We start from the raw sequence: 15,011 nt of genomic DNA, 5'->3' as shown, positions 1-15,011 counted from the left end.
CCAGATCTGTGTATTTTGTGCAGTTTCTATTTATATTGCAGGTTTCCAGCATCAAATGTTTTTGCTTTTGTTTGAAGTAGTTTGTTTTATTAGCTACACCCTGATACTGGTGTAACTGCTACTGACTTTTCTTTCAGACCTGGGTGCTGATAGTGTTAGTGGTACCCTGAGCTCATTGACCAACTGCAATCCAGATGCTCAAGATTCGGCTAACTTTGATATGTTTGCACAGACCAGAAGTAATTCTCTGGCTGATCAGCGCAAAAAGTAAGTGTACCTAAATCTGAATATGAACACGTGTGATAGTTGCACATGGAGAGTTGTAACTTCCCATTGAATGCCTATCTACTGCAAATGTTTGAAATGTATATTTCTTGCTTGTAGTGTAACATATGAGGACTTGCAGTCAATTGGAGGTTTGGCAACTGCCATTGATGTTCGACAAAATAATGCAGCAGTGGTAAGAGCTTTAATTTTTGTAATATGTCTTTGAATTGAAAGAAAAAATTCCTTCCATGTATATGTTTAAATTCTTTCACAATAGTAAATTGTTTTGGTATTTCAGTTGAAAGATGGGTGATTAAACCATCCATGTGTAGTTTGCTAGTTATGCCAAATGAAAATGAAAAATATATCTGAGAAATTCAGTTTAAAAGAAGACCTTTTGTATTTTAGCTATGAGCATTTTATTGTCTTGCATGTTGTGTGCTACCACAGTTGGCTGCATAGTTGCTTTCAGTTTAATCGACAGTCCCAAAGATGCCACTAGATGTTGCTTTATTCATATTCAGCTGCTCAAGTATAAGGCTTGTGTTAATCCTTTTCTGAGTGCTAAATTTCCATGGCACTTTAATAAAACATCATCCCCCTTGTATTGCTCTTGGCCAAAGGCCATGGGCTCTCTATTCCCTCTCCCACTCCTCCCTTCTCTCTTCTCTCTTTCTTTCTTTTCCTCCCCTCCCAGTTCCTTTCATTTCCCTTCCTTCCCCTCCTTCCTTCCCCTCCTTCCTTCCCCTCCTTCCTTCCCCCCCTTCCTTCCCCTCCCTTCCCCTCCCTTTCCCTCCCTTTCCCTTCCTTCCCTTTCCCTTCCTTCCCTTTCCCTTCCTTCCCTTTCCCTTCCTTCCCTTTCCCTTCCTTTCCCTCCCTTCCTTTCCCTCCCTTCCTTTCCCTCCCTTCCTTTCCCTCCCTTCCTTTCCTCCCTTCCTTTCCTCCCTTCCTTTCCCTCCCTTCCTTTCCCTCCCTTCCTTTCCCTCCCTTCCTTTCCCTCCCTTCCTTTCCCTCCCTTCCTTTCCCTCCCTTCCTTTCCCTCCCTTCCTTTCCCTCCCTTCCTTTCCCTCCCTTCCTTTCCCTCCCTTCCTTTCCCTCCCTTCCTTTCCCTCCCTTCCTTTCCCTCCCTTCCTTTCCCTCCCTTCCTTTCCCTCCCTTCCTTTCCCTCCCTTCCTTTCCCTCCCTTCCTTTCCCTCCCTTCCTTTCCCTCCCTTCCTTTCCCTCCCTTCCTTTCCCTCCCTTCCTTTCCCTCCCTTCCTTTCCCTCCCTTCCGTTCCCTCCCTTCCTTTCCCTCCCTTCCGTTCCCTCCCTTCCGTTCCCTCCCTTCCGTTCCCTCCCTTCCGTTCCCTCCCTTCCGTTCCCTCCCTTCCGTTCCCTCCCTTCCGTTCCCTCCCTTCCGTTCCCTCCCTTCCGTTCCCTCCCTTCCGTTCCCTCCCTTCCGTTCCCTCCCTTCCTTTCCCTCCCTTCCTTTCCCTCCCTTCCTTTCCCTCCCTTCCTTTCCCTCCCTTCCTTTCCCTCCCTTCCTTTCCCTCCCTTCCTTTCCCTCCCTTCCTTTCCCTCCCTTCCTTTCCCTCCCTTCCTTTCCCTCCCTTCCTTTCCCTCCCTGCCTTTCCCTCCCTGCCTTTCCTTTCCCTCCCTTCCTTTCCCTCCCTGCCTTTCCCTCCCTGCCTTTCCTTTCCCTCCCTGCCTTTCCTTTCCCTCCCTGCCTTTCCTTTCCCTCCCTTCCTTTCCATTCCTTTCCCTCCCTTCCTTTCCTTTCCCTCCCTTCCTTTCCTTTCCCTCCCTTCCTTTCCTTTCCCTCCCTCCTTTCCTTTCCCTCCCTCCCTTCCTTTCCTTTCCCTCCCTTCCTTTCCTTTCCCTCCCTTCCTTTCCTTTCCCTCCCTCCTTTCCTTTCCCTCCCTTCCTTTCCTTTCCCTCCCTTCCTTTCCTTTCCCTCCCTCCCTTCCTTTCCTTTCCCTCCCTTCCTTTCCTTTCCCTCCCTTCCTTTCCTTTCCCTCCCTCCTTTCCTTTCCCTCCCTCCCTTCCTTTCCTTTCCCTCCCTTCCTTTCCTTTCCCTCCCTTCCTTTCCTTTCCCTCCCTTCTTTCCTTTCCCTTCCTTTCCTTTCCCTCCGTTCCTTTCCTTTCCCTCCGTTCCTTTCCTTTCCCTCCCTTCCTTTCCTTTCCCTCCCTCCTTTCCTTTCCCTCCCTCCCTTCCTTTCCCTCCCTCCCTTCCTTTCCTTTCCCTCCCTTCCTTTCCTTTCCCTCCCTTCCTTTCCTTTCCCTCCCTTCCTTTCCTTTCCCTCCCTTCCTTTCCTTTCCCTCCCTTCCTTTCCTTTCCCTCCCTTCCTTTCCCTCCCTTCCTTTCCTTTCCCTCCCTTGCTTTCCATTCCTTCCCTTGCTTTCCATTCCTTCCCTTGCTTTCCATTCCTTTCCCTTCCTTTCCCTCCCTTCCTTTCCCTCCCTTCCTTTCCCTCCCTTTCCTTTCCCTCCCTTTCCTTTCCCTCCCTTTCCTTTCCCTGCCTTTCCTTTCCCTCCCTTTCCCTCCCTCCCTCCCTTTCCTTTCCCTCCCTCCCTTTCCTTTCCCTCCCTCCCTTTCCTTTCCCTCCCTCCCTTTCCTTTCCCTCCCTCCCTTTCCTTTCCCTCCCTCCCTTTCCTTTCCCTCCCTCCCTTTCCTTTCCCTCCCTCCCTTTCCTTTCCCTCCCTCCCTTTCCTTTCCCTCCCTCCCTTTCCCTCCCTCCCTTTCCTTTCCCTCCCTCCCTTTCCTTTCCCTCCCTCCCTTTCCTTTCCCTCCCTCCCTTTCCTTTCCCTCCCTCCCTTTCCTTTCCCTCCCTCCCTTTCCTTTCCCGCCCTTCCTTTCCTTTCCCTCCCTTCCTTTCCTTTCCCTCCCTTCCTTTCCTTTCCTTTCCCTTCCGTTCCCTCCCTTCCGTTCCCTCCCTTCCGTTCCCTCCCTTCCGTTCCCTCCCTTCCGTTCCCTCCCTTCCGTTCCCTCCCTTCCGTTCCCTCCCTTCCGTTCCCTCCCTTCCGTTCCCTCCCTTCCGTTCCCTCCCTTCCGTTCCCTCCCTTCCGTTCCCTCCCTTCCGTTCCTTTCCCTCCCTTCCGTTCCTTTCCCTCCCTTCCGTTCCTTTCCCTCCCTTCCTTTCCTTTCCCTCCCTTCCTTTCCTTTCCCTCCCTTCCTTTCCTTTCCCTCCCTTCCTTTCCTTTCCCTCCCTTCCTTTCCCTCCCTTTCCTTTCCCTTCCTTTCCTTTCCCTCCCTTCCTTTCCTTTCCCTCCCTTCCTTTCCTTTCCCTCCCTTCCTTTCCTTTCCCGCCCTTCCTTTCCTTTCCCGCCCTTCCTTTCCTTTCCCTCCCTTCCTTTCCCTCCCTTCCTTTCCCTCCCTTCCTTTCCCTCCCTTTCCTTTCCCTCCCTTTCCTTTCCCTCCCTTTCCCTCCCTCCCTCCCTCCCTTTCCTTTCCCTCCCTCCCTCCCTTTCCTTTCCCTCCCTCCCTTTCCTTTCCCTCCCTCCCTCCCTTTCCTTTCCCTCCCTCCTCCCTTTCCTTTCCCTCCCTCCCTTTCCTTTCCCTCCCTCCCTTTCCTTTCCCTCCCTCCCTTTCCTTTCCCTCCCTCCCTTTCCTTTCCCTCCCTCCCTTTCCTTTCCCTCCCTCCCTTTCCTTTCCCTCCCTCCCTTTCCTTTCCCTCCCTCCCTTTCCTTTCCCTCCCTCCCTTTCCTTTCCCTCTCTCCCTTTCCTTTCCTTTCCCTCCCTTCCGTTCCTTTCCTTTCCCTTCCTTCCGTTCCTTTCCTTTCCCTCCCTTCCGTTCCTTTCCTTTCCCTCCCTCCCTTCCTTTCCTTTCCCGCCCTTCCTTTCCTTTCCCGCCCTTCCTTTCCTTTCCCTCCCTTCCTTTCCTTTCCCTCCCTTCCTTTCCCTCCCTTCCTTTCCCTCCCTTTCCTTTCCCTCCCTTTCCTTTCCCTCCCTTTCCTTTCCCTCCCTCCCTCCCTCCCTCCCTCCCTTTCCTTTCCCTCCCTCCCTTTCCTTTCCCTCCCTCCCTTTCCTTTCCCTCCCTCCCTTTCCTTTCCCTCCCTCCCTTTCCTTTCCCTCCCTCCCTTTCCTTTCCCTCCCTCCCTTTCCTTTCCTCTCTCCCTTCCTTTCCTTTCCCTCCCTTCCGTTCCTTTCCTTTCCCTTCCTTCCGTTCCTTTCCTTTCCCTCCCTTCCGTTCCTTTCCTTTCCCTCTGTTCCGTTCCTTTCCTCTCCCTCCTTTCCTTTCCCTCCTTTCCTTTCCCTTCCTTTCCTTTCCCTCCCTTCCTTTCCCTCCCTTCCTTTCCCTCCCTTCCTTTCCCTCCCTTCCTTTCCCTCCCTTCCTTTCCCTCCCTTCCTTTCCCTCCCTTCCTTTCCCTCCCTTCCTTTCCCTCCCTTCCTTTCCCTCCCTTCCTTTCCCTCCCTTCCTTTCCCTCCCTTCCTTTCCCTCCCTTCCTTTCCCTCCCTTCCTTTCCCTCCCTTCCTTTCCCTCCCTTCCTTTCCCTCCCTTCCTTTCCCTCCCTTCCTTTCCCTCCCTTCCTTTCCCTCCCTTCCTTTCCCTCCCTTCCGTTCCTTTCCTTTCCCTCCCTTCCTTTCCCTCCCTTCCTTTCCCTCCCTTCCTTTCCCTCCCTTCCTTTCCCTCCCTTCCTTTCCCTCCCTTCCTTTCCTTTCCCTCCCTTCCTTTCCCTCCCTTCCTTTCCCTCCCTTCCGTTCCTTTCCTTTCCTTTCCCTCCCTTCCGTTCCTTTCCTTTCCCTCCCTTCCGTTCCTTTCCTTTCCCTCCCTTCCTTTCCCTCCCTTCCTTTCCCTCCCTTCCTTTCCTCCCTTCCTTTCCCTCCCTTCCTTTCCTTTCCCTCCCTTCCTTTCCCTCCCTTCCTTTCCCTCCCTTCCGTTCCTTTCCTTTCCTTTCCCTCCCTTCCGTTCCTTTCCTTTCCCTCCCTTCCGTTCCTTTCCTTTCCCTCCCTTCCTTTCCCTCCCTTCCTTTCCCTCCCTTCCTTTCCCTCCCTTCCTTTCCCTCCCTTCCTTTCCCTCCCTTCCTTTCCCTCCCTTCCTTTCCCTCCCTTCCTTTCCCTCCCTTCCGTTCCTTTCCTTTCCCTCCCTTCCGTTCCTTTCCTTTCCCTCCCTTCCGTTCCTTTCCTCTCCCTTTCCTTTCCCTCCCTTCCTTTCCCTCCCTTCCTTTCCTTTCCCTCCCTGCCTTTCCTTTCCCTCCCTGCCTTTCCTTTCCCTCCCTGCCTTTCCTTTCCCTCCCTGCCTTTCCTTTCCCTCCCTGCCTTTCCTTTCCCTCCCTGCCTTTCCTTTCCCTCCCTGCCTTTCCTTTCCCTCCCTGCCTTTCCTTTCCCTCCCTGCCTTTCCTTTCCCTCCCTGCCTTTCCTTTCCCTCCCTCCCTTTCCTTTCCCTCCCTCCCTTTCCTTTCCCTGCCTTTCCCTCCCTTCCGTTCCTTTCCTTTCCCTCCCTTCCTTTCCCTCCCTTCCTTTCCCTCCCTTCCTTTCCCTCCCTTCCGTTCCCTCCCTTCCGTTCCCTCCCTTCCGTTCCCTCCCTTCCGTTCCCTCCCTTCCGTTCCCTCCCTTCCGTTCCCTCCCTTCCGTTCCCTCCCTTCCGTTCCCTCCCTTCCGTTCCCTCCCTTCCGTTCCCTCCCTTCCGTTCCCTCCCTTCCGTTCCCTCCCTTCCGTTCCCTCCCTTCCGTTCCCTCCCTTCCGTTCCCTCCCTTCCGTTCCCTCCCTTCCCTTCCGTTCCTTCCCTTCCCTTCCGTTCCTTTCCTTTCCCTCCCTTCCCTTCCGTTCCTTTCCTTTCCCTCCCTTCCCTTCCGTTCCTTTCCTTTCCCTCCCTTCCCTTCCGTTCCTTTCCTTTCCCTCCCTTCCCTTCCGTTCCTTTCCTTTCCCTCTGTTCCGTTCCTTTCCTCTCCCTCCCTTCCTTTCCTTTCCCTTCCTTTCCTTTCCCTTCCTTCCTTTCCCTCCCTTCCTTTCCCTCCCTTCCTTTCCCTCCCTTCCTTTCCCTCCCTTCCTTTCCCTCCCTTCCTTTCCCTCCCTTCCTTTCCCTCCCTTCCTTTCCCTCCCTTCCTTTCCCTCCCTTCCTTTCCCTCCCTTCCTTTCCCTCCCTTCCTTTCCCTCCCTTCCTTTCCCTCCCTTCCTTTCCCTCCCTTCCTTTCCCTCCCTTCCTTTCCCTCCCTTCCTTTCCCTCCCTTCCTTTCCCTCCCTTCCTTTCCCTCCCTTCCTTTCCCTCCCTTCCTTTCCCTCCCTTCCTTTCCCTCCCTTCCTTTCCCTCCCTTCCTTTCCCTCCCTGCCTTTCCCTCCCTTCCTTTCCCTCCCTTCCTTTCCCTCCCTGCCTTTCCCTCCCTGCCTTTCCCTCCCTGCCTTTCCCTCCCTGCCTTTCCCTCCCTGCCTTTCCCTCCCTGCCTTTCCTTTCACTCCCTTCCTTTCCCTCCCTTCCTTTCCCTCCCTTCCTTTCCCTCCCTTCCTTTCCCTCCCTTCCTTTCCCTCCCTTCCTTTCCCTCCTTTCCTTTCCCTCCCTCCCTTTCCTTTCCCTCCCTTCCGTTCCTTTCCTTTCCCTCCCTTCCTTTCCCTCCCTTCCTTCCTTTCCCTCCCTTCCTTTCCCTCCCTTCCTTTCCCTCCTTTCCTTTCCCTCCCTCCCTTTCCTTTCCCTCCCTCCCTCCCTTTCCTTTCCCTCCCTTCCTTTCCCTCCCTTCCTTTCCCTCCTTTCCTTTCCCTCCCTCCCTTTCCTTTCCCTCCCTTCCGTTCCTTTCCTTTCCCTCCCTTCCTTTCCCTCCCTTCCTTTCCCTCCCTTCCTTTCCCTCCCTTCCTTTCCCTCCTTTCCTTTCCCTCCCTCCCTTTCCTTTCCCTCCCTCCCTCCCTTTCCTTTCCCTCCCTCCCTTTCCTTTCCCTCCCTCCCTTTCCTTTCCCTCCCTCCCTCCCTTTCCCTCCCTCCCTTTCCTTTCCCTCCCTCCCTTTCCTTTCCCTCCCTCCCTTTCCTTTCCCTCCCTCCCTTTCCTTTCCCTCCCTCCCTTTCCTTTCCCTCCCTCCCTTTCCTTTCCCTCCCTCCCTTTCCTTTCCCTCCCTCCCTTTCCTTTCCCTCCCTCCCTTTCCTTTCCCTCCCTCCCTTTCCTTTCCCTCCCTCCCTTTCCTTTCCCTCCCTCCCTTTCCTTTCCCTCCCTCCCTTTCCTTTCCCTCCCTCCCTTTCCTTTCCCTCCCTCCCTTTCCTTTCCCTCCCTCCCTTTCCTTTCCCTCCCTCCCTTTCCTTTCCCTCCCTCCCTTTCCTTTCCCTCCCTCCCTTTCCTTTCCCTCCCTCCCTTTCCTTTCCCTCCCTCCCTTTCCTTTCCCTCCCTCCCTTTCCTTTCCCTCCCTCCCTTTCCTTTCCCTCCCTCCCTTTCCTTTCCCTCCCTCCCTTTCCTTTCCCTCCCTCCCTTTCCTTTCCCTCCCTCCCTTTCCCTCCCTCCCTTTCCTTTCCCTCCCTCCCTTTCCTTTCCCTCCTTTTCCTTTCCCTCCCTTTCCTTTCCTTTCCCTCCCTTTCCTTTCCTTTCCTTTCCCTCCCTTCCTTCCGTTCCTTTCCTTTCCCTCCCTTTCCTTTCCTTTCCCTCCCTTTCCTTTCCTTTCCTTTCCCTCCCTTCCTTCCGTTCCTTTCCTTTCCTTTCCCTCCCTTCCTTCCCTCCCTTTCCTTTCCTTTCCCTCCCTTTCCTTTCCTTTCCTTTCCCTCCCTTCCTTCCCTCCCTTTCCTTTCCTTTCCCTCCCTTTCCTTTCCTTTCCTTTCCCTCCCTTCCTTCCGTTCCTTTCCTTTCCCTCCCTTCCTTCCGTTCCTTTCCTTTCCCTCCCTTCCTTCCGTTCCTTTCCTTTCCCTCCCTTCCTTCCGTTCCTTTCCTTTCCCTCCCTTCCTTCCGTTCCTTTCCTTTCCCTCCCTTCCTTCCGTTCCTTTCCTTTCCCTCCCTTCCTTCCGTTCCTTTCCTTTCCCTCCCTTCCTTCCGTTCCTTTCCTTTCCCTCCCTTCCTTCCGTTCCTTTCCTTTCCCTCCCTTCCTTCCGTTCCTTTCCTTTCCCTCCCTTCCTTCCGTTCCTTTCCTTTCCCTCCCTTCCTTCCGTTCCTTTCCTTTCCCTCCCTTCCTTCCGTTCCTTTCCTTTCCCTCCCTTCCTTCCTTCCTTTCCTTTCCCTCCCTTCCTTTCCTTTCCCTCCCTTCCTTTCTCTCCCTCCCTTCCTTTCCTTTCCCTCCCTCCTTTCCTTTCCCTCCCTCCCTTCCTTTCCTTTCCCTCCCTCCCTTCCTTTCCCTCCCTTCCTTTCCTTTCCCTCCCTCCCTTCCTTTCCTTTCCCTTCCCTCCCTCCCTTTCCTTTCCCTCCCTCCCTTTCCTTTCCCTCCCTCCCTTTCCTTTCCCTCCCTCCCTTTCCTTTCCCTCCCTCCCTTTCCTTTCCCTCCCTCCCTTTCCTTTCCCTCCCTCCCTTTCCTTTCCCTCCCTCCCTTTCCTTTCCCTCCCTCCCTTTCCTTTCCCTCCCTCCCTTTCCTTTCCCTCCCTCCCTTTCCTTTCCCTCCCTTCCTTCCGTTCCTTTCCCTCCCTCCGTTCCGTTCCTTTCCTTTCCCTCCGTTCCGTTCCTTTCCTTTCCCTCCCTTCCTTTCCTTTCCCTCCCTTCCTTTCCTTTCCCTCCTTTCCTTTCCTTTCCCTTCCTCCCTTTCCTTTCCCTTCCTCCCTTTTCTTTCCCTCCCTCCCTTTCCTTTCCCTTCCTCCCTTTCCTTTCCCTCCCTCCCTTTCCTTTCCCTCCCTCCCTTTCCTTTCCCTCCCTCCCTTCCTTTCCTTTCCCTCCCTTCCTTTCCTTTCCCTCCCTCCCTTCCTTTCCTTTCCCTCCCTTCCTTTCCTTTCCCTCCTTTCCTTTCCTTTCCCTTCCTCCCTTTCCTTTCCCTTCCTCCCTTTCCTTTCCCTCCCTCCCTTTCCTTTCCCTTCCTCCCTTTCCTTTCCCTCCCTTTCCTTTCCCTCCCTCCCTTTCCTTTCCCTCCCTCCCTTTCCTTTCCCTCCCTCCCTTTCCTTTCCCTCCCTCCCTTTCCTTTCCCTCCCTCCCTTTCCTTTCCCTCCCTCCCTTTCCTTTCCCTTCTTTTCCTTTCCCTCCCTTTCCTTTCCCTCCCTTTCCTTTCCTTTCCCTCCCTTTCCTTTCCTTTCCTTTCCCTCCCTTCCTTCCGTTCCTTTCCTTTCCCTTCCCTCCCTTCCTCCCTTTCCTTTCCCTTCCTCCCTTTCCTTTCCCTCCCTCCCTTTCCTTTCCCTTCCTCCCTTTCCTTTCCCTCCCTCCCTTTCCCTCCCTCCCTTTCCTTTCCCTCCCTCCCTTCCTTTCCTTTCCCTCCCTTCCTTTCCTTTCCCTCCCTCCCTTCCTTTCCTTTCCCTCCCTTCCTTTCCTTTCCCTCCTTTCCTTTCCTTTCCCTTCCTCCCTTTCCTTTCCCTTCCTCCCTTTCCTTTCCCTCCCTCCCTTTCCTTTCCCTTCCTCCCTTTCCTTTCCCTCCCTTTCCTTTCCCTCCCTCCCTTTCCTTTCCCTCCCTCCCTTTCCTTTCCCTCCCTCCCTTTCCTTTCCCTCCCTCCCTTTCCTTTCCCTTCTTTTCCTTTCCCTCCCTTTCCTTTCCCTCCCTTTCCTTTCCTTTCCCTCCCTTTCCTTTCCTTTCCCTCCCTTTCCTTTCCTTTCCCTCCCTTCCTTCCGTTCCTTTCCTTTCCCTTCCCTCCCTCCCTTCCTTTCCTTTCCCTCCCTCCCTTCCTTTCCCTCCCTCCCTTCCTTTCCCTCCCTCCCTTCCTTTCCCTCCCTCCCTTCCTTTCCTTTCCCTCCCTTCCTTTCCTTTCCCTCCCTTCCTTTCCTTTCCCTCCCTTCCTTTCCTTTCCCTCCCTTCCTTTCCTTTCCCTCCCTTCCTTTCCTTTCCCTCCCTTCCTTTCCTTTCCCTCCCTTCCTTTCCTTTCCCTCCCTTCCTTTCCTTTCCCTCCCTTCCTTTCCTTTCCCTTCCCTCCGTTCCGTTCCTTTCCCTCCGTTCCGTTCCTTTCCCTCCCTTCCTTTCCTTTCCCTCCCTTCCTTTCCTTTCCCTCCCTTCCTTTCCTTTCCCTCCCTTCTGTTCCTTTCCCTCCCTTCCTTTCCCTCCCTTCTTTTCCTTTCCCTCCCTTCCGTTCCGTTCCGTTCATTTCCCTCCGTTCCGTTCATTTCCCTCCCTTCCTTTCCTTTCCCTCCCTTCCTTTCCTTTCCCTCCCTTCTGTTCCTTTCCCTCCCTTCCTTTCCCTCCCTTCCTTTCCCTCCCTTCTTTTCCTTTCCCTCCCTTCCTTTCCTTTCCCTCCCTTCCTTTTCTTTCCCTCCCTTCCGTTCCGTTCCGTTCATTTCCCTCCGTTCCGTTCCTTTCCCTCCCTTCCCTTCCTTTCCCTCCCTCCCTTCCCTTCCTTTCCTTTCCCTCCTTTCCTTTCCCTCCTTTCCTTTCCCTCCTTTCTTTTCCCTCCCTTCCTTTCCCTCCCTTCCTTTCCCTCCTTCTTCCCTCCCTTCCTTTCCCTCCCTTCCTTTCCCTCCCTTCCTTTCCCTCCCTTCCTTTCCTTTCCCTCCCTTCCTTTCCTTTCCCTCCCTTCCTTTCCTTTCCCTCGCTCCCTTCCTTCCTTTCCTTTCCCTCCCTCCCTTCCTTTCCTTTCCCTCCCTTCCTTTCCTTTCCCTCCCTTCCTTTCCTTTCCCTCCCTTCCTTTCCTTTCCCTCCCTTCCTTTCCTTTCCCTCGCTCCCTTCCTTCCTTTCCTTTCCCTCGCTCCCTTCCTTCCTTTCCTTTCCCTCCCTCCCTTCCTTTCCTTTCCCTCCCTTCCTTTCCTTTCCCTCCCTCCCTTCCTTTCCTTTCCCTCCCTTCCTTTCCTTTCCATTCCCTCCCTTCCTTTCCATTCCCTCCCTTCCTTTCCTTTCCCTCCCTTCCTTTCCTTTCCCTCCCTTCCTTTCCTTTCCCTCACTCCCTTCCGTTCCTTTCCTGTCCCTCCCTTCCGTTCCTTTCCTGTCCCTCCCTTCCGTTCCTTTCCTGTCCCTCCCTTCCGTTCCTCTCCTGTCCCTCCCTTTTCCTTCCCTCCCTTCCTTTTCTTTCCCTCCCTTCCTTTTCTTTCCTTTCCTTCCTTTCCCTCCCTCCCTCCCTTTCCTTTCCCTCCCTCCCTCCCTTTCCTTTCCCTCCCTCCCTCCCTCCCTCCCTCTCCTGTTCCTTTCCTTTCCCTCCCTCCCTCCCTCCCTGCCCCCCCTGTTCCTTTCCTTTCCCTTCCTCCCTCCCTCCCCTGTTCCTTTCCTTTCCCTCCCTCCCTCCCTCCCTGCCCCCCCTGTTCCTTTCCTTTCCTTCCCTCCCTCCCCTGTTCCTTTCCCTCCCTCCCTCCCTCCCTGCCTCCCCTGTTCCTTTCCTTTCCATCCCTCCCTCCCCTGTTCCTTTCCCTCCCTCCCCTGTTCCTTTCCTTTCCCTCCCCTGTTCCTTTCCTTTCCCTCCCCTGTACCTTTCCTTTCCTTCCCTCCCCTGTTCCTTTCCCTCCCTCCCTCCCTCCCCTGTTCTTTCCTTTCCTTCCCTCCCTCCCTCCCCTGTTCCTTTCCTTTCCCTCCCTCCCTCCCCTGTTCCTTTCCTTTCCCTCCCTCCCTCCCCTGTTCCTTTCCTTTCCTTTCCCTCCCTCCCTCCCTCCCCTGTTCCTTTCCTTTCCTTTCCTTTCCCTCCCTCCCTCCCTGCCTCCCCTGTTCCTTTCCTTTCCATCCCTCCCTCCCCTGTTCCTTTCCCTCCCTCCTCTGTTCCTTTCCCTCCCTCCCCTGTTCCTTTCCTTTCCCTCCCCTGTTCCTTTCCTTTCCCTCCCTCCCTCCCCTGTTCCTTTCCCTCCCTCCCTCCCTCCCCTGTTCCTTTCCTTTCCCTCCCTCCCTCCCCTGTTCCTTTCCTTTCCCTCCCTCCCTCCCTCCCTCCCTTTGTTCCTTTCCTTTGCCTTCTTCCCTCCCTCCCCTGTTCCTTTCCTTTGCCTTCTTCCCTCCCTCCCCTGTTCCTTTCCTTTGCCTCCTTCCCTCCCTCCCCTGTTCCTTTCCTTTGCCTCCTTCCCTCCCTCCCCTGTTCCTTTCCTTTGCCTCTTTCCCTCCCTCCCCTGTTCCTTTCCTTTGCCTCCTTCCCTCCCTCCCCTGTTCCTTTCCTTTGCCTCCTTACCTCCCTCCCCTGTTCCTTTCCTTTGCCTCCTTACCTCCCTCCCCTGTTCCTTTCCTTTGCCTCCTTCCCTCCCTCCCCTGTTCCTTTCCTTTGCCTCCTTCCCTCCCTCCCCTGTTCCTTTCCTTTGCCTCCTTCCCTCCCTCCCCTGTTCCTTTCCTTTGCCTCCTTCCCTCCCTCCCCTGTTCCTTTCCTTTGCCTCCCTCCCTCCCTCCCTCCCCTGTTCCTTTCCTTTCCCCTCCCTCCCTCCCTCCCCGGTTCCTGTTCCTTTCCCTTCCCTCCCTCCCCGGTTCCTCTTCCTTTCCCTTCCCTCCCTCCCTCCCCTCTTCCTTTCCTTCCCTCCCTCCCTCCCCTCTTCCTTTCCTTTCCCTCTCTCCCCTCTTCCTTTCCTGTCGTTCCTTCCTTCCCTCCCCTGTTCCTTTCCTGTCCTTCCTTCCCTCCCTCCCCTGTTCCTTTCCTTTCCCCTCCCTCCCTCCCTCCCTCCCCTGTTCCTGTTCCTTTCCCCTCCCTCCCTCCCTCCCTCCCCTGTTCCTGTTCCTTTCCCCTCCCTCCCTCCCTCCCCTGTTCCTGTTCCTTTCCCTTCCCCTTCCCTCCCTCCCCTGTTCCTGTTCCTTTCCCTTCCCCTTCCCTCCCTCCCTGTTCCTTTCCTTTCCCCTCCCTCCCTCCCTCCCCTGTTCCTTTCCTTTCCCCTCCCTCCCTCCCTCCCCTGTTCCTTTCCTTTCCCCTCCCTCCCTCCCTCCCTCCCCGGTTCCTGTTCCTTTCCCTTCCCTCCCTCCCCGGTTCCTGTTCCTTTCCCCTCCCTCCCTCCCCGGTTCCTGTTCCTTTCCCCTCCCTCCCTCCCCGGTTCCTGTTCCTTTCCCCTCCCTCCCTCCCTCCCCGGTTCCTGTTCCTTTCCCCTCCCTCCGTCCCTCCCCGGTTCCTGTTCCTTTCCCTCCCTCCCTCCCTCCCCGGTTCCTGTTCCTTTCCCCTCCCTCCCTCTCTCCCCGGTTCCTGTTCCTTTCCCCTCCCTCCCTCCCTCCCCAGTTCCTGTTCCTTTCCCCTCCCTCCCACCCTCCCCGGTTCCTGTTCCTTTCCCCTCCCTCCCTCCCCGGTTCCTGTTCCTGTTCCTTTCCCCTCCCTCCCTCCCCGGTTCCTGTTCCTGTTCCTTTCCCCTCCCTCCCTCCCCGGTTCCTGTTCCTGTTCCTTTCCCTCCCTCCCCGGTTCCTGTTCCTTTCCCCTCCCTCCCTCCCCGGTTCCTGTTCCTTTCCCCTCCCTCCCTCCCCGGTTCCTGTTCCTTTCCCCTCCCTCCCTCCCTCCCCGGTTCCTGTTCCTTTCCCCTCCCTCCGTCCCTCCCCGGTTCCTGTTCCTTTCCCCTCCCTCCCTCCCTCCCCGGTTCCTGTTCCTTTCCCCTCCCTCCCTCCCTCCCCGGTTCCTGTTCCTTTCCCCTCCCTCCCTCTCTCCCCGGTTCCTGTTCCTTTCCCCTCCCTCCCTCCCTCCCCGGTTCCTGTTCCTTTCCCCTCCCTCCCACCCTCCCCGGTTCCTGTTCCTTTCCCCTCCCTCCCTCCCCGGTTCCTGTTCCTGTTCCTTTCCCCTCCCTCCCTCCCCGGTTCCTGTTCCTGTTCCTTTCCCCTCCCTCCCTCCCCGGTTCCTGTTCCTGTTCCTTTCCCTTCACCTTCCCTCCCTCCCCTGTTCCTGTTCCTTTCCCTCCTTCCCTCCCTCCCCTGTTCCTTTCCCTCCTTCCCTCCCTCGCCTGTTCCTGTTCCTTTCCCTCCTTCCCTCCCTCGCCTGTTCCTGTTCCTTTCCCTCCTTCCCTCCCTCGCCTGTTCCTGTTCCTTTCCCTCCTTCCCTCCCTCGCCTGTTCCTGTTCCTTTCCCTCCTTCCCTCCCTCGCCTGTTCCTGTTCCTTTCCCTCCTTCCCTCCCTCCCCTGTTCCTTTCCCTCCTTCCCTCCCTCCCCTGTTCCTTTCCTTCCTTCCCTCCCTCCCCTGTTCCTTTCTTTTCCCCTCCCTCCCTCCCTCCCCTGTTCCTTTCCTTTCCCCTCCCTCCCTCCCCGGTTCCTGTTCCTGTTCCTGTTCCTTTCCCTTCCCTCCCTCCCCTGCTCCTGTTCCTTTCCCTCCTTCCCTCCCTCGCCTGTTCCTGTTCCTTTCCCTCCTTCCCTCCCTCGCCTGTTCCTTTCCCTCCTTCCCTCCCTCCCCTGTTCCTTTCCCTCCTTCCCTCCCTCCCCTGTTCCTTTCCCTCCTTCCCTCCCTCCCCTGTTCCTTTCCTTTCCCCTCCCTCCCTCCCTCCCTCCCTCCCCTGTTCCTTTCCTTTCCCCTCCCTCCCTCCCCTGTTCCTTTCCTTTCCCCTCCCTCCCTCCCTCCGCTGTTCCTTTCCTTTCCCCTCCCTCCCTCCCCTGTTCCTTTCCCCTCCCTCCCTCCCCGGTTCCTGTTCCTTTCCCCTCCCTCCCTCCCCGGTTCCTGTTCCTTTCCCCTCCCTCCCTCCCTCCCCGGTTCCTGTTCCTTTCCCCTCCCTCCCTCCCTCCCCGGTTCCTGTTCCTTTCCCCTCCCTCCCTCCCCGGTTCCTGTTCCTTTCCCCTCCCTCCCTCCCCGGTTCCTGTTCCTGTTCCTTTCCCCTCCCTCCCTCCCCGGTTCCTGTTCCTGTTCCTTTCCCCTCCCTCCCTCCCCTGTTCCTGTTCCTTTCCCCTCCCTCCCTCCCCG

The 15,011-nt window shown here is 56.2% G+C and overlaps 1 protein-coding gene across 7 annotated transcripts in view; it reads left to right on the top strand.

Moving 5' to 3' along the window:
• The window catches only part of tom1l2 (target of myb1 like 2 membrane trafficking protein), an 83,638-nt gene that overhangs the window by 45,871 nt on the left and 22,756 nt on the right, over positions 1-15,011 (top strand). For all 7 annotated transcript variants that reach the window (XR_005945274.1, XM_041206044.1, XM_041206042.1 and 4 more), the window contains exons 11-12: positions 138-267; positions 385-460. Coding sequence is in view for 6 of the 7 variants with exons in the window: in XM_041206044.1 (XP_041061978.1) it covers positions 138-267; positions 385-460 (206 nt within the window). In the remaining variant the exon portion in view is untranslated. The remainder of the gene's footprint in view (positions 1-137; positions 268-384; positions 461-15,011) is intronic.

Source organism: Carcharodon carcharias, chromosome 15, assembly GCF_017639515.1.
Source record: "Carcharodon carcharias isolate sCarCar2 chromosome 15, sCarCar2.pri, whole genome shotgun sequence".
NCBI lineage: Eukaryota > Metazoa > Chordata > Chondrichthyes > Lamniformes > Lamnidae > Carcharodon > Carcharodon carcharias.
This window is presented reverse-complemented; position numbering and strand designations above follow the sequence as displayed.